The 14,551-nt window shown below is 39.0% G+C and overlaps 1 protein-coding gene across 2 annotated transcripts in view; it reads left to right on the top strand.

Annotated features, from left to right (window-relative positions):
- Window positions 1–14,549, top strand: part of b4galt6 (UDP-Gal:betaGlcNAc beta 1,4- galactosyltransferase, polypeptide 6) — a 34,678-nt gene extending 20,129 nt beyond the window's left edge. For both annotated transcript variants that reach the window (XM_082509687.1, XM_082509686.1), the window contains exons 5-9: window positions 189–305; window positions 4,943–5,130; window positions 5,252–5,374; window positions 7,334–7,435; window positions 10,767–14,549. In XM_082509687.1, coding sequence (XP_082365813.1) covers window positions 189–305; window positions 4,943–5,130; window positions 5,252–5,374; window positions 7,334–7,435; window positions 10,767–10,914 — 678 coding nt within the window. In that variant the 3' untranslated portion in view covers window positions 10,915–14,549. The remainder of the gene's footprint in view (window positions 1–188; window positions 306–4,942; window positions 5,131–5,251; window positions 5,375–7,333; window positions 7,436–10,766) is intronic.
- Window positions 14,550–14,551: the final 2 nt, after the last annotated feature.

Genomic DNA, 14,551 nt, shown 5'->3' with positions numbered 1-14,551 from the left:
AACTCCCTTTTAACTGAAGGAAAACTCTGAAAGATCCAAACTCAAGGTGGACAGGCATCTGCCACAAACTTGGTGGGGTGAAAGAGGAAATGAGTAGTGAGAAACTATTACTGAGAATATTTGTTGGGCTACTAACTTCAGTTAATAACTGCACATTGTTGTGCTGATTCTTACCCTGACACCTATAGGTGGCCATCCTTATTCCATTTAGAAATCGCCATGAACATCTTCCCATCCTTTTCCAACACCTTATCCCCATGCTTCAGAGACAGCGACTGCATTTTGGCTTCTACGTCATTGAGCAGGTACAGTGAGTTGTCTGTTAATTGCACTGAAAGGTATACGGTTATTATTCAACTGAATGTGATTCTTCTGAGCTCAGCATGTGCAAAAAGCATTTTCCAAGGAATAGCTCCCAATGAAAACCAATTGTAGGGATGAACCATTACCACATGACATTCTTGATACTAGGATTGCAACTTTTGATTGTAGTAATCGAAATAGCAACAATAAATATTCAAAGTCTTTCAAAGTGAACTTTCCTGGTTGGGTTAAACTTTGTTGGGTTAAATGTTTTCTAAACTAGTTTCCATTTTAGAAATTGCAATGTTTAACTGCATACATCTGCCAGAAAAGTAAACTCCTTGATTGTTCCATATCATTTTTTTAAAGAAAACATTTTCTTAAATGCAAAAATATGTAAATAAAGTACAGTCAAAGGTCTAAGTCAAATATAATAATAAATATATGCAATAGATTTTTTTCTTCCTTTTCAAAATCCTGTTCTGTCTGTCTAAGGCAGAACGGGGGGGAGTAGAGTGGCAGGGGGTAAATGGATACAGATCAAGGACAACCGGGCAATCCGCAGCCCCCAAGAGTACCTAAAACCTAAGGCCATGCATCTCGGCGATATCTGTGCGCATGCATCTGAGCAGGAGTAGGACGGGTGCCCACAGCCAAAGGGTGGGAGTCCCAGACAACCAGAGGTCACGGGCAGCTGACTACACTAGAGGCCGGCCACCCTGGTGGAAGCAGGGTCCCAGGGCTCCAGGCGCACAAGAACTGCCTGATACTCACCTTCATCTATGTGCAAGGCATACAGGGAAATATTACAGCCGACCACCTCCACAAAGTAATGGGATTGATCAGTAGGGATCAGAGAGGAACAAATTCTTTCTTTTTTTTCTTTTTTTCTTTTTTTGAGGAAGCAGATGTTCTCTCCAGACTGATGTGATCTATGAGTACATATTTTTTTATATATCCAGTTCATAATGATAGTTTTCTTAGCAATGCATAAGAAATCAATCAATCACCTTTATTTATAAAGCACTTTAAAACAACCACAGCTGACACAAAGTGCTGTACATTGGAACCATAAAATAAAATTACATAAGATATAAATAAAAGCCAAATAAAAAGAAAAAAAAAAAATTAATTAAATAACTAAGTCTCACTGAGGTTAAAAGCCAAAGAATAAAAGTGGGTTTTAAAACGTGATTTAAAAGTGGACAGTGAAGGGGCCTCTCTAACTTGCAAGGGCAAGTTATTCCAGAATTTAGGAGCCACGATAGAAAAGGCTCTGTCCCCTCTGAGCTTCGTCCTGGATCTCAGTATGCCCAGGAGCAGCTGGTCAGCTGACCTAAGAGACCTACAGGGTGTGTGGGGATGAAGAAGCTCAGCGATGTAAGGTGGGGCAAGATTGTGAAAGCATTTCAAAACAAACATAAGAATTTTAAAATGAACTCTAAAAGACACAGGCAGCCAGTGCAGTGAGGCCAGGACAGAGGTTATGTGCTCTCTTTTACGAGTTCCTGTTAGGAGTCGTGCAGCAGCATTTTGAATCAGCTGCAGACATGAGAGCAACGACTGACTGACCCCCACATAAAGCGCGTTACAGTAGTCCAGGCGGGAAGAAATAAAAGCATGGATCACTATTTCAAGGTGCTGCCTCGAAAGAAAAGATTTTGCTCTTGCCAGTTGCCTTAAATGATATAAACTGGACTTCACCACTGCTCTGATTTGGTTGTCCAACTTAAAACCAAGATCAGTAACAACAAGTTTAAAATAAACTTCCAGAGGTCCCAAATCTGCAGAGGAGGACTCACAGGGACCACTGGGTCCAGTGGCAAATAAATTTGGCAGTCATCGGCATAACGATGAAATGCGATCCCATGCCTTCTAAGGATAGAACCCAGAGGCAATAAATACAGTAGTGGCCCTGAAATTGAGCCCTGTGGGACACCACATGACAGAGGAGCAGAGGATGATTCGGAACCAAGAAGGCTGACAGAGAAAGTTCGATCTGACAAATAAGACTTAAACCAATTGAGTGCAGTGCCACCAATACCTACTACATCACTTAATCGAGAAATTAGAATATTGTGGTCTACAGTGTCAAAAACAGCAGTTAGGTCAAGCAAGACAAGGACAACATGGTTACCAGAATCGCATGCCAGAAGGATGTCATTAAAAACTCTTAATAATGCAGATTCTTTGCTATGAATAGTTTTAAAACCTGACCGAAAAACCTCAAAGATGCCATTATCATCTAGAAAATCTTTCATTTGACTAAAAACAGTCTTCTCTAAAATCTTGGAAAGTAAAGGCAGCTTGGAAATAGGCCTACTTTGCTAAAACTGAAAGTAAGGGAACATGTCACATAGATCAGTGTTTCCCAACCTTTTGGAGCCAAGGCACATATTTCACATTAGAAAAATCACATGACACACCACCAAACCAAAATGTGGCAAAAAGCATATTGATAATGTTTCCCTGCGCACCAGGTATCGCTGAATTGGCTTGGTTTGTCCCCAGTATACCATTTTTGAACACACAGTGCTGTCGGCCAATGTTAATTTGGCCGACAGCACTGCACATAAAACTGTACACAACGGTAGACTGGTGCATAATAAACAAGTGAATAATGCAAAAAATAGAGATTTCTTTTATGGTAAACTGAGAGAGAGAGAGAGAGAGATGTGCAAGAAGTGTGATTTTTTTATTGTGGTGGAAGCAAAACAGCGAAGACAAAATTCATGACAATGTTTTTCAAATGTAAAGCGTAGTTTTGATCTTCTAATGCTGCTGGTTCAGTGAATTCTGGTCACAGTGATGAAACCCGCAGCTTCAGAATGTGTGAGATATCTGCTTTCAGCACCGACGACGTGTACGTGTACGTGACCCGACAGTTGTTTTTACATCTGTTTGCAGAATCTGTTTACCTGCTCTTTAATCGTTTGCTGTTTTTGCTGTTTAGTGGTTGTCAAAATAGTTTTGTGAGCTTTAAGCTGGGATTCTGATGTTTCTGGTAAAAGCCCACCCCTAGTAATTGTCCTACAGACATGTCTATTATGTAAAAGTAGAAAGAGACGTATGTGTAGATATAGATCAGCTGACTCAATACAGCCATGCCGTGTTGTTTTAGTAGTGATAAACCTGCTGCTGGCAGAACTCCACGTGCAGTGTCTAAAAATCTTTATGCAGGATTTCCAGGAATGCAAAGCATGCGTCAAAGTTGGACTGTTTTTTTGTTTTTTGTTTTTTGGGTCTATGGACACCAAAATGTCCACCATGTCGCCATTTGGTGGAGAAGCTGGTTCTGGTGAGTTTTCAGGGGGGCTTCAATTCGAGGACGCTGTTCCTGTGCTGCTGGAGGGAGTCAGTGCCTTGTTACCTGGTTTTCCCATAACAATGCACTCAACACTCGTCAATAAATTGCTGCAAACTGTCCAGGTCTTCTTTACAATCCTCCTGAGTGGTTAAGTCGTTTAGATATGTATGCAATCTAAACTAAGACATAAAGAAATGTACCTTTACTCTGTCTTCTTGGAAGACTTACTTACTTCAATAGAAGGCAAAAAGTGTTCTAACAATGTTTTATCTCCTGGTAGATTTGTTTAAGTGTGCTAGTGAATGAGTCAGTTTGTGTCTGTAAGCATTTAAAGGTGTGTTGTAGCTGCAGTGAAGAAAAGTGAGCATATCAGTATTCTGAAGTTTTTGTGCAAGACATTACGATAGTCTAGATGTTATTTAAAATTAATAATAATTTAGTGTCCAGCCTAAAAACCCAGTGTCTCAAAGTTTTACTGGCCCATGTGCATTTTTGCTGATCTGTGAAGAAAGTTTTATTTTCATAGATTTAAATATTAATGCAATTTAATTAACGCTGTATTTTTATATTATATCACTTTCAATCTAAAAAATGTTGGGAAAGCTTGTGAAATAAATATGGTCTAGTACACCCATGCTTCCATTTAGAGTTACTCCTGTTTGCTTCCATGTGAAACAGGATAGCAAGCTGTTAACCGTTCATCTGCATTTTTCAATACAACGTCTGGAGGCTTACTGTAGATTGCTCTCCGTTCTATCTAAGAAGTAAGCATTACCTAAGTGCTGCCATGGTTGCATCGGAGAGCACCTTTTTGCTCCAGAGGATACACCAAACATCCTCTTTGCTTTTTTCCCTCATCAGTACCAGCTATACTACTACTTCTTCTCATGAACTGCTCTTTGTGTCGTCCCTGACCCAGGACCAATTTGCCATGGGAGACCCCCCCCCCCCCCCCCCCCCCCCAACTATTATAAATACTGTTAAAATCCATGCATCCATCCTCATAGTAGTTTGAGTACAAGTGAGATGAAAATAATCAGTTGTTACGTTTATATCTGTTAAAAAACCAAATGTACTGTCTGCAATAACTTGTCTGATGTAGTGCAAAAGTTACATATAGTTAGGACTGATAATGTTTTTTTGCCTAGTTCATATGTTAAAGTTATTGTTTTACTGTGAGCTATGCAATTTGCTAATTGCATTGTTTCAGATCTCATTTGCAATTCAGTGTGCTTGCTTTAAATAAGTGCTAATGTAGTTTACTAAACTGAATTGTTATTGGCAAAAAATAAAAAAACTGCACCATGCTCACCAGAAATGTGTACTTTTTAGAGTGGAAGCCAGCCATTCAACAGAGCCATGTTATTTAATGTGGGATTCATGGAAGCTATGAAGGACTTGGACTGGGACTGCTTGATTTTCCATGATGTTGACCATATCCCTGAAAATGACAGAAACTACTATGGTTGTGGTCAGATGCCACGCCACTTTGCTGCCAAGCTGGACAAATACATGTACATGTGAGTATGTGGAAAATTTACCAGACTGGTAGGATAATAATTTAATTGCAACAGACCTGGAATTATTAACCAACTAGAAAGTTTCTGATTTTTATTAAACGTGTTCTTTTGTTGTTTTCAGTCTTCCATATAGTGAGTTCTTTGGTGGTGTGAGTGGGCTCACTGTGGATCAGTTCTGGAAGATTAATGGTTTTCCCAATGCATTTTGGGGTTGGGGTGGAGAGGATGATGACTTATGGAACAGGTGAATTACCAACTACGTTGTGTTCTTACTTTACTAGCTACCGAGGAAGCTGCTAGATAAAATGCTGAGTTTGCAATGTGTGATCTACTAAAAATCTTGGACAAGTAGCCACTGTCCAAAAAATGACTTTGAAATGCCTTCATAAAGCCTGGACAGCACCTAAAGAAACTAGGTGAAGTTCTGGCCTCCATGTAGCAAAATATAGAGAAATTTGGGGTCATTCAAGACTTTTGCACAATATAGGAGTCTGAAGAAATCTAAAAAATAAAATATTAAATTGCAACCTAACAGAGAAAAGGAAAGAAGGACATACTCATAATTGAAACTGAAGTCTGAAGAAGTAACAGCCCAGCAAACAATAGTCTCAAAAATAACCTCCACATCTGGTTTGGGATCTATGAGGAAGCTTCTGTGCAAGAATATATTTTTTTTCTGTATTAAATTTTCTTTTAAATTGTATCTGTTTATTAGATTAAATTAAAATGGAACACAAGGAAAAGCTGTTTACTGGAAATAGTTTTGGTGATTTGCAGTGTAAAATGGTCAAACTGCCTGTTAAGTTAATTTTACTTTTTTTTTTCTTTTTTTTCTTTTTTTTTTTTTTACAACGAAAGCTGTCAAAAGAATGTGAAATTCAATTTTATTTATATGGACTCAAAACAGTGGCCACAATGTGCTTTCTATTATAAGTAGGGCTGTCAGCATTAACACGTTAATCGTGATTAACGCTGTGTGTGTGTGTGTGTGTGTGTGTGTGTGTGTGTGTGTGTGTGTGTGTGTGTGTGTGTGTGTGTGTGTGTGAGAAAAAAGAAAAAAATGTAAATAATGGTAAATGGCCTGTATTTATATAGCGCTTTACTAGTCCCTAAGGACCCCAAAGCGCTTTACACATCCAGTCATCCACCCATTCACACACACATTCACACACTGGTGATGGCAAGCCACATTGTAGCCACAGCCACCCTGGGGCGCACTGACAGAGGCGAGGCTGCTGGACACTGGCGCCACCGGGCCCTCTGACCACCACCAGTAGGCTACGGGTGAAGTGTCTTGCCCAAGGACACAACGACCGAGACTGTCCAAGCCGGGGCTCGAACCGGCAACCTTCCGATTACAAGACGAACTCCCAACTCTTGAGCCACAATCGCCCCTAATATATATTTATATATAATATATATATATATATATAATATATATTTTAACGTAGTTAACCCATCTGGAGTGCAGAATGACTCAAAATCCCTGAGAAGTCTCTGTCAATGCATTTCGGGCAGTTGGTCCATTCTGTGCTCCAGATGGGTTGTTTGCGTTAAAAAAATTTTTAATCGCGTTAATCATGATGATGGCATTGATACGTTAACACTTACAGACCTAATTATGAGGCAAAGACCCTACAGTAATACTGAGAAAATCATCTGCAGCTAACTATCCAAGTCAAAGTTTTTTTGGAAGAAATCTCTTGGTGACACTCTGCAATTAAGTTAAAGGGGCTTGTTTATAGTGGAAAGTAGATACGCACCAAAGGACGGAGGAGGGGACTCCCAACCACTGACTGCTAGCTGAAAGTCGGCTGTCAGTTAACAGACAGCCGACTGACGTCTGGCTGAAACCGGCAATTTTGAGTGGCTGTTTCTATACCAGGGATTGAACCACCAACCTTCCGACTGACAAGCCCCTCCTGCAGTGATGTACTGAAAAACATTTGTTCACACAATTCAGCAACGTCGTTGACATAAGTTCTGAATGTTTATACATTTTGCATGCACGAGATAGAAAACGGAAAAACATATTTTTGATTCCCGTGCTTAAAAAGTCCAATATAAATTCAAACTTGTGCACTCAATAATTAAAATAATAATAACAGGAATAATTAAAAGCCCATAATTATTATTGATGTTATGTATACACTAATATTGGTTTTAATTCTGTAAATAGTGATGCAGCTTGATTACCTTGCAGGGTTCAGTATGCCGATCTGAATGTGACACGACCAGAGGGGGAGATTGGCAAGTATAAATCAATTCCTCACCATCACAGAGGAGAGGTGCAGTTTCTTGGGAGGTAAAGTTTCTTTTTTCATATTAAAAAATACATTTACAAAATGTCCTAACTCTAATGAATAATATCTTTTTTAAACAGCATTAAACCTTTAATTTTAATTTGAGTTTATTTTGTTCTGATTCTAACTGCAGCAGATCTAACATCCTCTAGATAGTGCATACAGTGGGGCAAAAAAGTATTTAGTCAGCCACCGATTGTGCAAGTTCCCCCACTTAAAATGATGACAGAGGTCAGTAATTTGCACCAGAGGTACACTTCAACTGTGAGAGACAGAATGTGAAAAAAAAATCCATGAATTCACATGGTAGGATTTGTAAAGAATTTATTCGTAAATTAGGGTGGAAAATAAGTATTTGGTCACCTCAAACAAGGAAAATCTCTGGCTCTCACAGACCTGTAACGTCTTCTGTAAGAAGCTTTTCTGTCCCCCACTCGTTACCTGTATGAATGGCACCTGTTTGAACTCATCATCTGTATAAAAGACACCTGTCCACAGCCTCAAACAGTCAGACTCCAAACTCCGCCATGGCCAAGACCAAAGAGCTTTCGAAGGACACCAGGAAAAGTATTGTAGACCTGCACCAGACTGGGAAGAGTGAATCTACAATAGGCAAGCAGCTTGGTGTGAAAAAATCAACTGTGGGAGCAATCATCAGAAAATGGAAGACATACAAGACCACTGATAATCTCCCTCGATCTGGGGCTCCACGCAAGATCTCATCCCGTGGGGTCAAAATGATCATGAGAACGGTGAGCAAAGATCCCAGAACCACACGGGGGGACCTGGTGAATGACCTGCAGAGAGCTGGGACCAAAGTAAGAAAGGTCACCATCAGTAACACACTACAACGGCAGGGAATCTAATCCCGCAGTGCCAGACGTGTTCCGCTGCTGAAGCCAGTGCATGTCCAGGCCCGTCTGAAGTTTGCCAGAGAGCACATGGATGATACAGCAGAGGATTGGGAGAATGTCATGTGGTCAGATGAAACCAAAGTAGAACTTTTTGGTATAAACTCAACTCGTCGTGTTTGGAGGAAGAAGAATACTGAGTTGCATCCCAAGAACACCATACCTACTGTGAAGCATGGGGGTGGAAACATCATGCTATGGGGCTGTTTTTCTGCCAAGGGGACAGGACGACTGATCCGTGTTAAGGACAGAATGAATGGGGCCATGTATCGTGAGATTTTGAGCCAAAACCTCCTTCCATCAGTGAGAACTTTGAAGATGAAACGAGGCTGGGTCTTCCAACATGACAATGATCCAAAACACACCGCCCGGGCAACAAAGGAGTGGCTCCGTAAGAAGCATTTGAAAGTCCTGGAGTGGCCTAGCCAGTCTCCAGACCTCAACCCCATAGAAAATCTGTGGCGGGAGTTGAAAGTCCGTGTTGCTCGGCGACAGCCCCAAAACATCACTGCTCTCGAGAAGATCTGCATGGAGGAATGGGCCAAAATACCAGCTACTGTGTGTGCAAACCTGGTAAAGACCTATAGTAAACGTTTGACCTCTGTTATTGCCAACAAAGGTTATGTTACAAAGTATTGAGTTGTATTTTTGTTATTGACCAAATACTTATTTTCCACCCTGATTTACGAATAAATTCTTTACAAATCCTACCATGTGGATTCATGGATTTTTTTTTTCACATTCTGTCTCTCACAGTTGAAGTGTACCTCTGGTGCAAATTACTGACCTCTGTCATCATTTTAGGTGGGGGAACTTGCACAATCGGTGGCTGACTAAATACTTTTTTGCCCCACTGTACAAATATGTTGTACACAAACATAATTTAGAAAAAAGAGCAGAGCAGGCCATCCAGTAATTGAAACATAGGTTTGTTGGATTATGGTTTCCACCGGTCTGTATCTTTGTACCCTGATGTGTTCACTTGTCTATGGGTCTGTTTATGAGAGGAAACTGTATGCACAATTTAAAGTTGCCACAAGAGGTGTTTGTATTAACTTCAGACTTTCTTAAGTCACACCATTGGTAATGGTGTTGAGGTCTTAGAGTACATCTACTGTATCTGCCTTTACGCTGATCTGCACACCATCTGAACTACACACCAGTGTAACATGGCGGAAATGTTATGGCCTGGGAATGTGGAACCATGTGAATTTTTTAATAATCGCATAATAAAATAATGCGATTGCTGATGGAAGTAGCAGGATGAATTCTGAAGTATACAGGGCTATACTCCCTGCTCAGATTAAGCTAAATACTGCAAAATGTAACAAATGGTGCTTCACAGTACAAATGGATAATGACCAAAAGTCTACTACAAGTAACCCAAGAGTTTCTTAGGGCAAAGGAATGAGATATTCTTTAATGATCAAGTAAGTCAACTGATCTCAGTCCAACAGAGTTTATGATTTTCAGTGACTGAAAATAAAGCGACACAGTTCAAATAGTCAACAACTGAAGCTGTTTGCAGTAAAGGCCTGCAACCAGTAATCATTTTCAGTATGATCAGTTTCTCTAAGTACTGTAGAAATTTGGCCGTCTGTACCTGACGTTGTTGAGGTTCGGAACATTTCGGTCAAGTTCAGATCTGGACTTTTATTGGGCTGTTGCAATACCGTGGTTCCTTTCTTTCATTTTCAGTCATTCTGTTCTATATTTAGTAGTCAGAGGGAGAGAGCCCCATGTTTGACTCTAGAATACTTTGCTATACAGAGGAGTTCATGGTTGACTCACAAGTCCTCAATCCTCCAAGTCTGTACTTGATAGTGTGTTTTTTGTTAATATGCTGTTTTCACAAAATTTGGCCTTGTGAATTAGAGCCAATCATCTTCACTTTTGGTCTTATCTGTGGTGTGTTTATATCTAACTTTGCAAAACCGAGCCATGTTTTTTTTTGTTTTGTTTTGGGTTTTTTTAGAGAGAGAAGGGGCTTTCTCCTGGCAACCCTTCCAGACAAGCCATACCTGTTTAGTCTTTGTGTAATTGTACTGTTATGAACTCTGGTATTTAACAGTAACTGGGGCCTGTGGAGTCCAAGATGCACCTGAGTGCGCCAGACCAGCAAATTGACTAAACATCTGCTTTTGTAAATGTGTTCACATTTGCTGATGATCAGTTACGCAAGTATATTTGATTAGCAGCACCTGTTTGCTATGCAGTCCATTGGGGTGGTGTAGAGAGGCAGAATTACAAAAGTACTGACCAAGCACTTCCGGACCTGACTATATTTAGATAACCGTTACCTCAATGTTGGACCAGTTTAGACACTTTGGGTCTAATAACCTGATGCTTCAATCTCGTAAATGCCCAAATAGGAGTAGAGCAGGTAGAGTGTACTGATACTGTGTCACTTTTTTGTTTGTAGGTATAAACTCCTAAGATATTCCAAAGAGCGGCAACACTTGGATGGTCTCAACAACTTGCGTTACAGTCCACACATCTCGCTTAGTAGTCTCTACAAGAACATCTCTGTGGACCTTTATCCTGAGCTTGCCCCTATCACAGAGTACTGAACTGACCCAGCCACATCTTCCTGCACTCCCTGAGCTCACCCTGTTCTCTTCCAGTCTGACCTCCTGGTGTTATCTTCAGCAGTTCAGAGGTAAAGCTGTGGAGAAGAGGTGGCACAGGCTCTGAGGGATAAAGAGAAGCGCCATATAATGCTGCCAAGAAATCTTGCTGTGGAAAAAATCCAATCCAAATAAAAAAGTTTTTTTGCGTTTCAAAGGCAGTGGCTAGTTTCTAAAGATGAACAATTCATTCTGTGTGTCAGTTGAAAAATGTGTGGGTGTGCTGAGTGTGAATTGATGGGTTTGTTGCTGCATGTCATTTTGTTTGTACCAGCTTAACTACAAGTCGACATTAATCTTGAGCAGCAGTGATCTCAACTCTAATGTTTACTGCAAAGCCTTAATGTGGCAAAACCACAGCTCCCTGCTCTCGGCTCTGCACTGCTTCACGTCTGATGTATAAAACCATCACCTTACAAGCCAATAAACATGTTTGTTTTTTTCTCAACTTTTATTTAATTTGTTTGATACATATCATTTTGTTATAACAGTAATCTTTTTAAAAGAGGGACACACTGTTAACATTTATATACATATATATGTATGATGTACATTTTTTTTTCTTATTTTGATAAATTGTATTTATTTTCTGTTTCAGGATGTTTAGTATTTCTCTTTTGTCTTGTTTTTTCTCCTGCACTGCTGCTGAATCTGCATGAACATGTATGTAAATATCAGCCTCTTAATGATCACAGAACACAGATATGTAAATAGTCTTTGAATGCTTGAGCAAATACAGTGATATTCCAGTGGACATGAATTTTATTTTGGCAGCTACCCTTGATTTGAGTATTTAATAAGAGTGAATCATTCCTTTCCAGCTGGAAGTTCTAACGATGTAAGATGTTTGGGTCAAAAAGCATCCACATCTCATTATTTGTTAGCATCTTTTGCATGCCTTAATTTTTTTTTTTTACATTTTTTTTTCAAACATAAATTAATTTCATCAGGTAGAGATCTGCGTATTTAAATGATTTAATTTCTATTTTTTAAATGTGCACTGTACAAATAAAGGTTAGATAAAGCATGACTAAGGCGCTCCATGACTTTGTAAAAAGAGCATGGCTGGCCATCGTGTCCACACAACATGCTCAGTACAGGTTCATGGTTTCACATAAGTCTATATTTTTTGTCTCAGATGTTTCTGTTTTTTATGATTTTCTATGCTTTTTTTTGTTTGTTTGTTTTTTCCAAGTGCTGGACGAGATGATAGACCTCTTTATTGTACTGTACCATGTAATGAAGCATGGCAATTTGATGTGTGGATGATGTGTCTGGACTGTGGCTTTAAATGTTTTGGGGCTTTTTTTTTTATTTTTATTTCTTCCAAAGTTGCCAAGCAGTGAGAAGAGCCAGAACGAGAGAACATTGGTGTGAGCTTCTCATAGGTATTCATGCTGTGAAAACAGGTTTTTTTCTAAACCTAAGCACTAGAGAGCGTAATGATAGAAATGTGTACACAGAATTTTTGGTGACATGTTGACCGTTATGATTCTGTGTCGCTAGGATTTAAATTTGACCATGATTTGTATGTTTGGAGATTTTATGTTGTTAAATAGTTCTCTGCCCACGTTTGTCCTGGACTTCTTGCTGATTATTGAATCCTGTTAAACAGCTTCAGAATGAACCTCTTACTCTCCTATACATGTGTCAATTTGTTTTTTGGTTGTCAGCCTAAATGGTGTTCCTGCTTTGGATTGCCCACTAATTTAGAGCATTGGTGACCAAATATGTTTACCTCTGTAACTGCGATTCATGCCTACCTAGAGACCAGTTAGTCAGAATAAGATATGAACACAAACTGTCCAGCCTGATTTTGTGTAAATGGGTACCACGTAAGAAAAAAGACCAAATCAGTGATTTGCAAATTAAACCTTGGATTTAATGCAAAATTGTACAACGGCATATCCATATAGTATAACTAATTTTAGTGTTTTGGTTGGCTGGAAATTGTTGAATGTTTCAATCTGTAGATCCTCAGGCAATATTGCAATAAAAGCACACAATTATTTAGGGAAAAATCAAGAACGCATCAGCATCAGATTCATTTAAACGAAAATCAATTCGTTTAAAACTTTTAAACATATACATCGTTGCGTTCTATTTTTTCTATGTGGTTTTCAACAGCTGGTGAGGTTTGCCTCTTGTAAAATTGGAAGTGGAAGGAGATGGCTTATATTATGTTAAAAGTTTGAAATCTGCAGATAAACTGCGTAACAGATGTTTAAGGTACTTTTGCTAAGAAGTAACTCTTAAACAAGAAAAAATTAAAATACATCAAAACAACTGGCAACAGATGATGCATTATTGTTTGCATATTTATATTTTTTTTAAGTTCATAGAAAGTTATCTTGATCGCTGAAATTAAAATATCCCACTGATGAAGAGAATTTTGTTTTATATTTTCTGTATGTTCCATGTTTTTGAGCTGGAAAGACTAGTGAGAACCTACAATCCCATCCAGGCTCAGGTTTCAGAAACACTCTGCTTTATCACAGAGTAGGATCTGCAGGATCTAAAGGCATGCACTTGTCTTTCTTGTGACTCTGCTGTCATGTTTTGTTTTTGGTTATATTTTGTATTAATGTGATCCTCCAGTGACAGTACTAATGCCTTAATTTCCAACTTGTAGAAAAATATTAAAATTTTGGGAAGCAGTATTCAGAATAAAAACCTTGTTTCACATGGGATTGGATTAGATCATCTGGTACATTACCCATGTCCATTATCAGTGTACAACTGAAGTTTATACCCCTTTGCTGGGATATTTTTTGTGGTGCTAAAGCCTAACACAAGCATGCTAACTGGAAGGAAATGGAAACTGTATGCAGTTCAAACAGCCAGATAGACTAAAGACCTATAGGTAGGTGTGGTTGCTGGCTGAATCCATTGCAAGTCTCTAGTATGTTTTGTTTTGTTTTTTGCTTTAAGTCAGTCTGTGTAATAAGAGTATTTTCCATTATGAACTAAGAGATGGTCTGACAGGGCAGCTAACATATAGCTCCTTTAGGAGGTGACTTGACTGGCCAAAACTGATCCATATACAGAAGTAGGTGAGAGTTTTCTTGATTGTCAGCTCACTGGGTCTCAGTATCAGGTGAAACTGACTTTTTCATCACATGATTATCAGTAGTCTAAAAGTATGTAAGGTTGTTCAGGTAATGTGTTCACCATTGGGCAATGGTTATTCTATTTGTAGTATTTGTGCCTTGAGTTTTTATGTTACTTTAGGACTTTACATTTTTAGCATAGATATTAAAAAATGTTCTATTTTACTGAATTATCAGTGATTTTCACCCTTCATATTAATTATATGAAGTCTAAAAGAATATGCAGTATGTTTTTCATGTTTCAGATCCAAAAGGTTTTGATGGAATGTTTTGCATACTTTGTCCTCTCTTGCCTTGATGTCCTGTCATCCTTTAATGATCTACCATGACTAACTGTGGGTCATTTTTAAGAAAATCTTGCCAACGATGCACTAAGACTGAGCTGTCAGGGCAGTGGACATTTTATCCATGTCCTTTGTAGCTGAGGTGCCTTTAAAAATGATAAATAAATAAACAATCTGTGTTTCACA

The sequence above is a fragment of the Aulonocara stuartgranti genome, assembly GCF_965226115.1.
Source record: "Aulonocara stuartgranti genome assembly, chromosome: 17".
In the NCBI taxonomy this organism is placed as follows: domain Eukaryota; kingdom Metazoa; phylum Chordata; class Actinopteri; order Cichliformes; family Cichlidae; genus Aulonocara; species Aulonocara stuartgranti.
The sequence above is the reverse complement of the archived record's forward strand: the minus strand, read 5'-3'. Positions and strand labels throughout refer to the sequence as shown.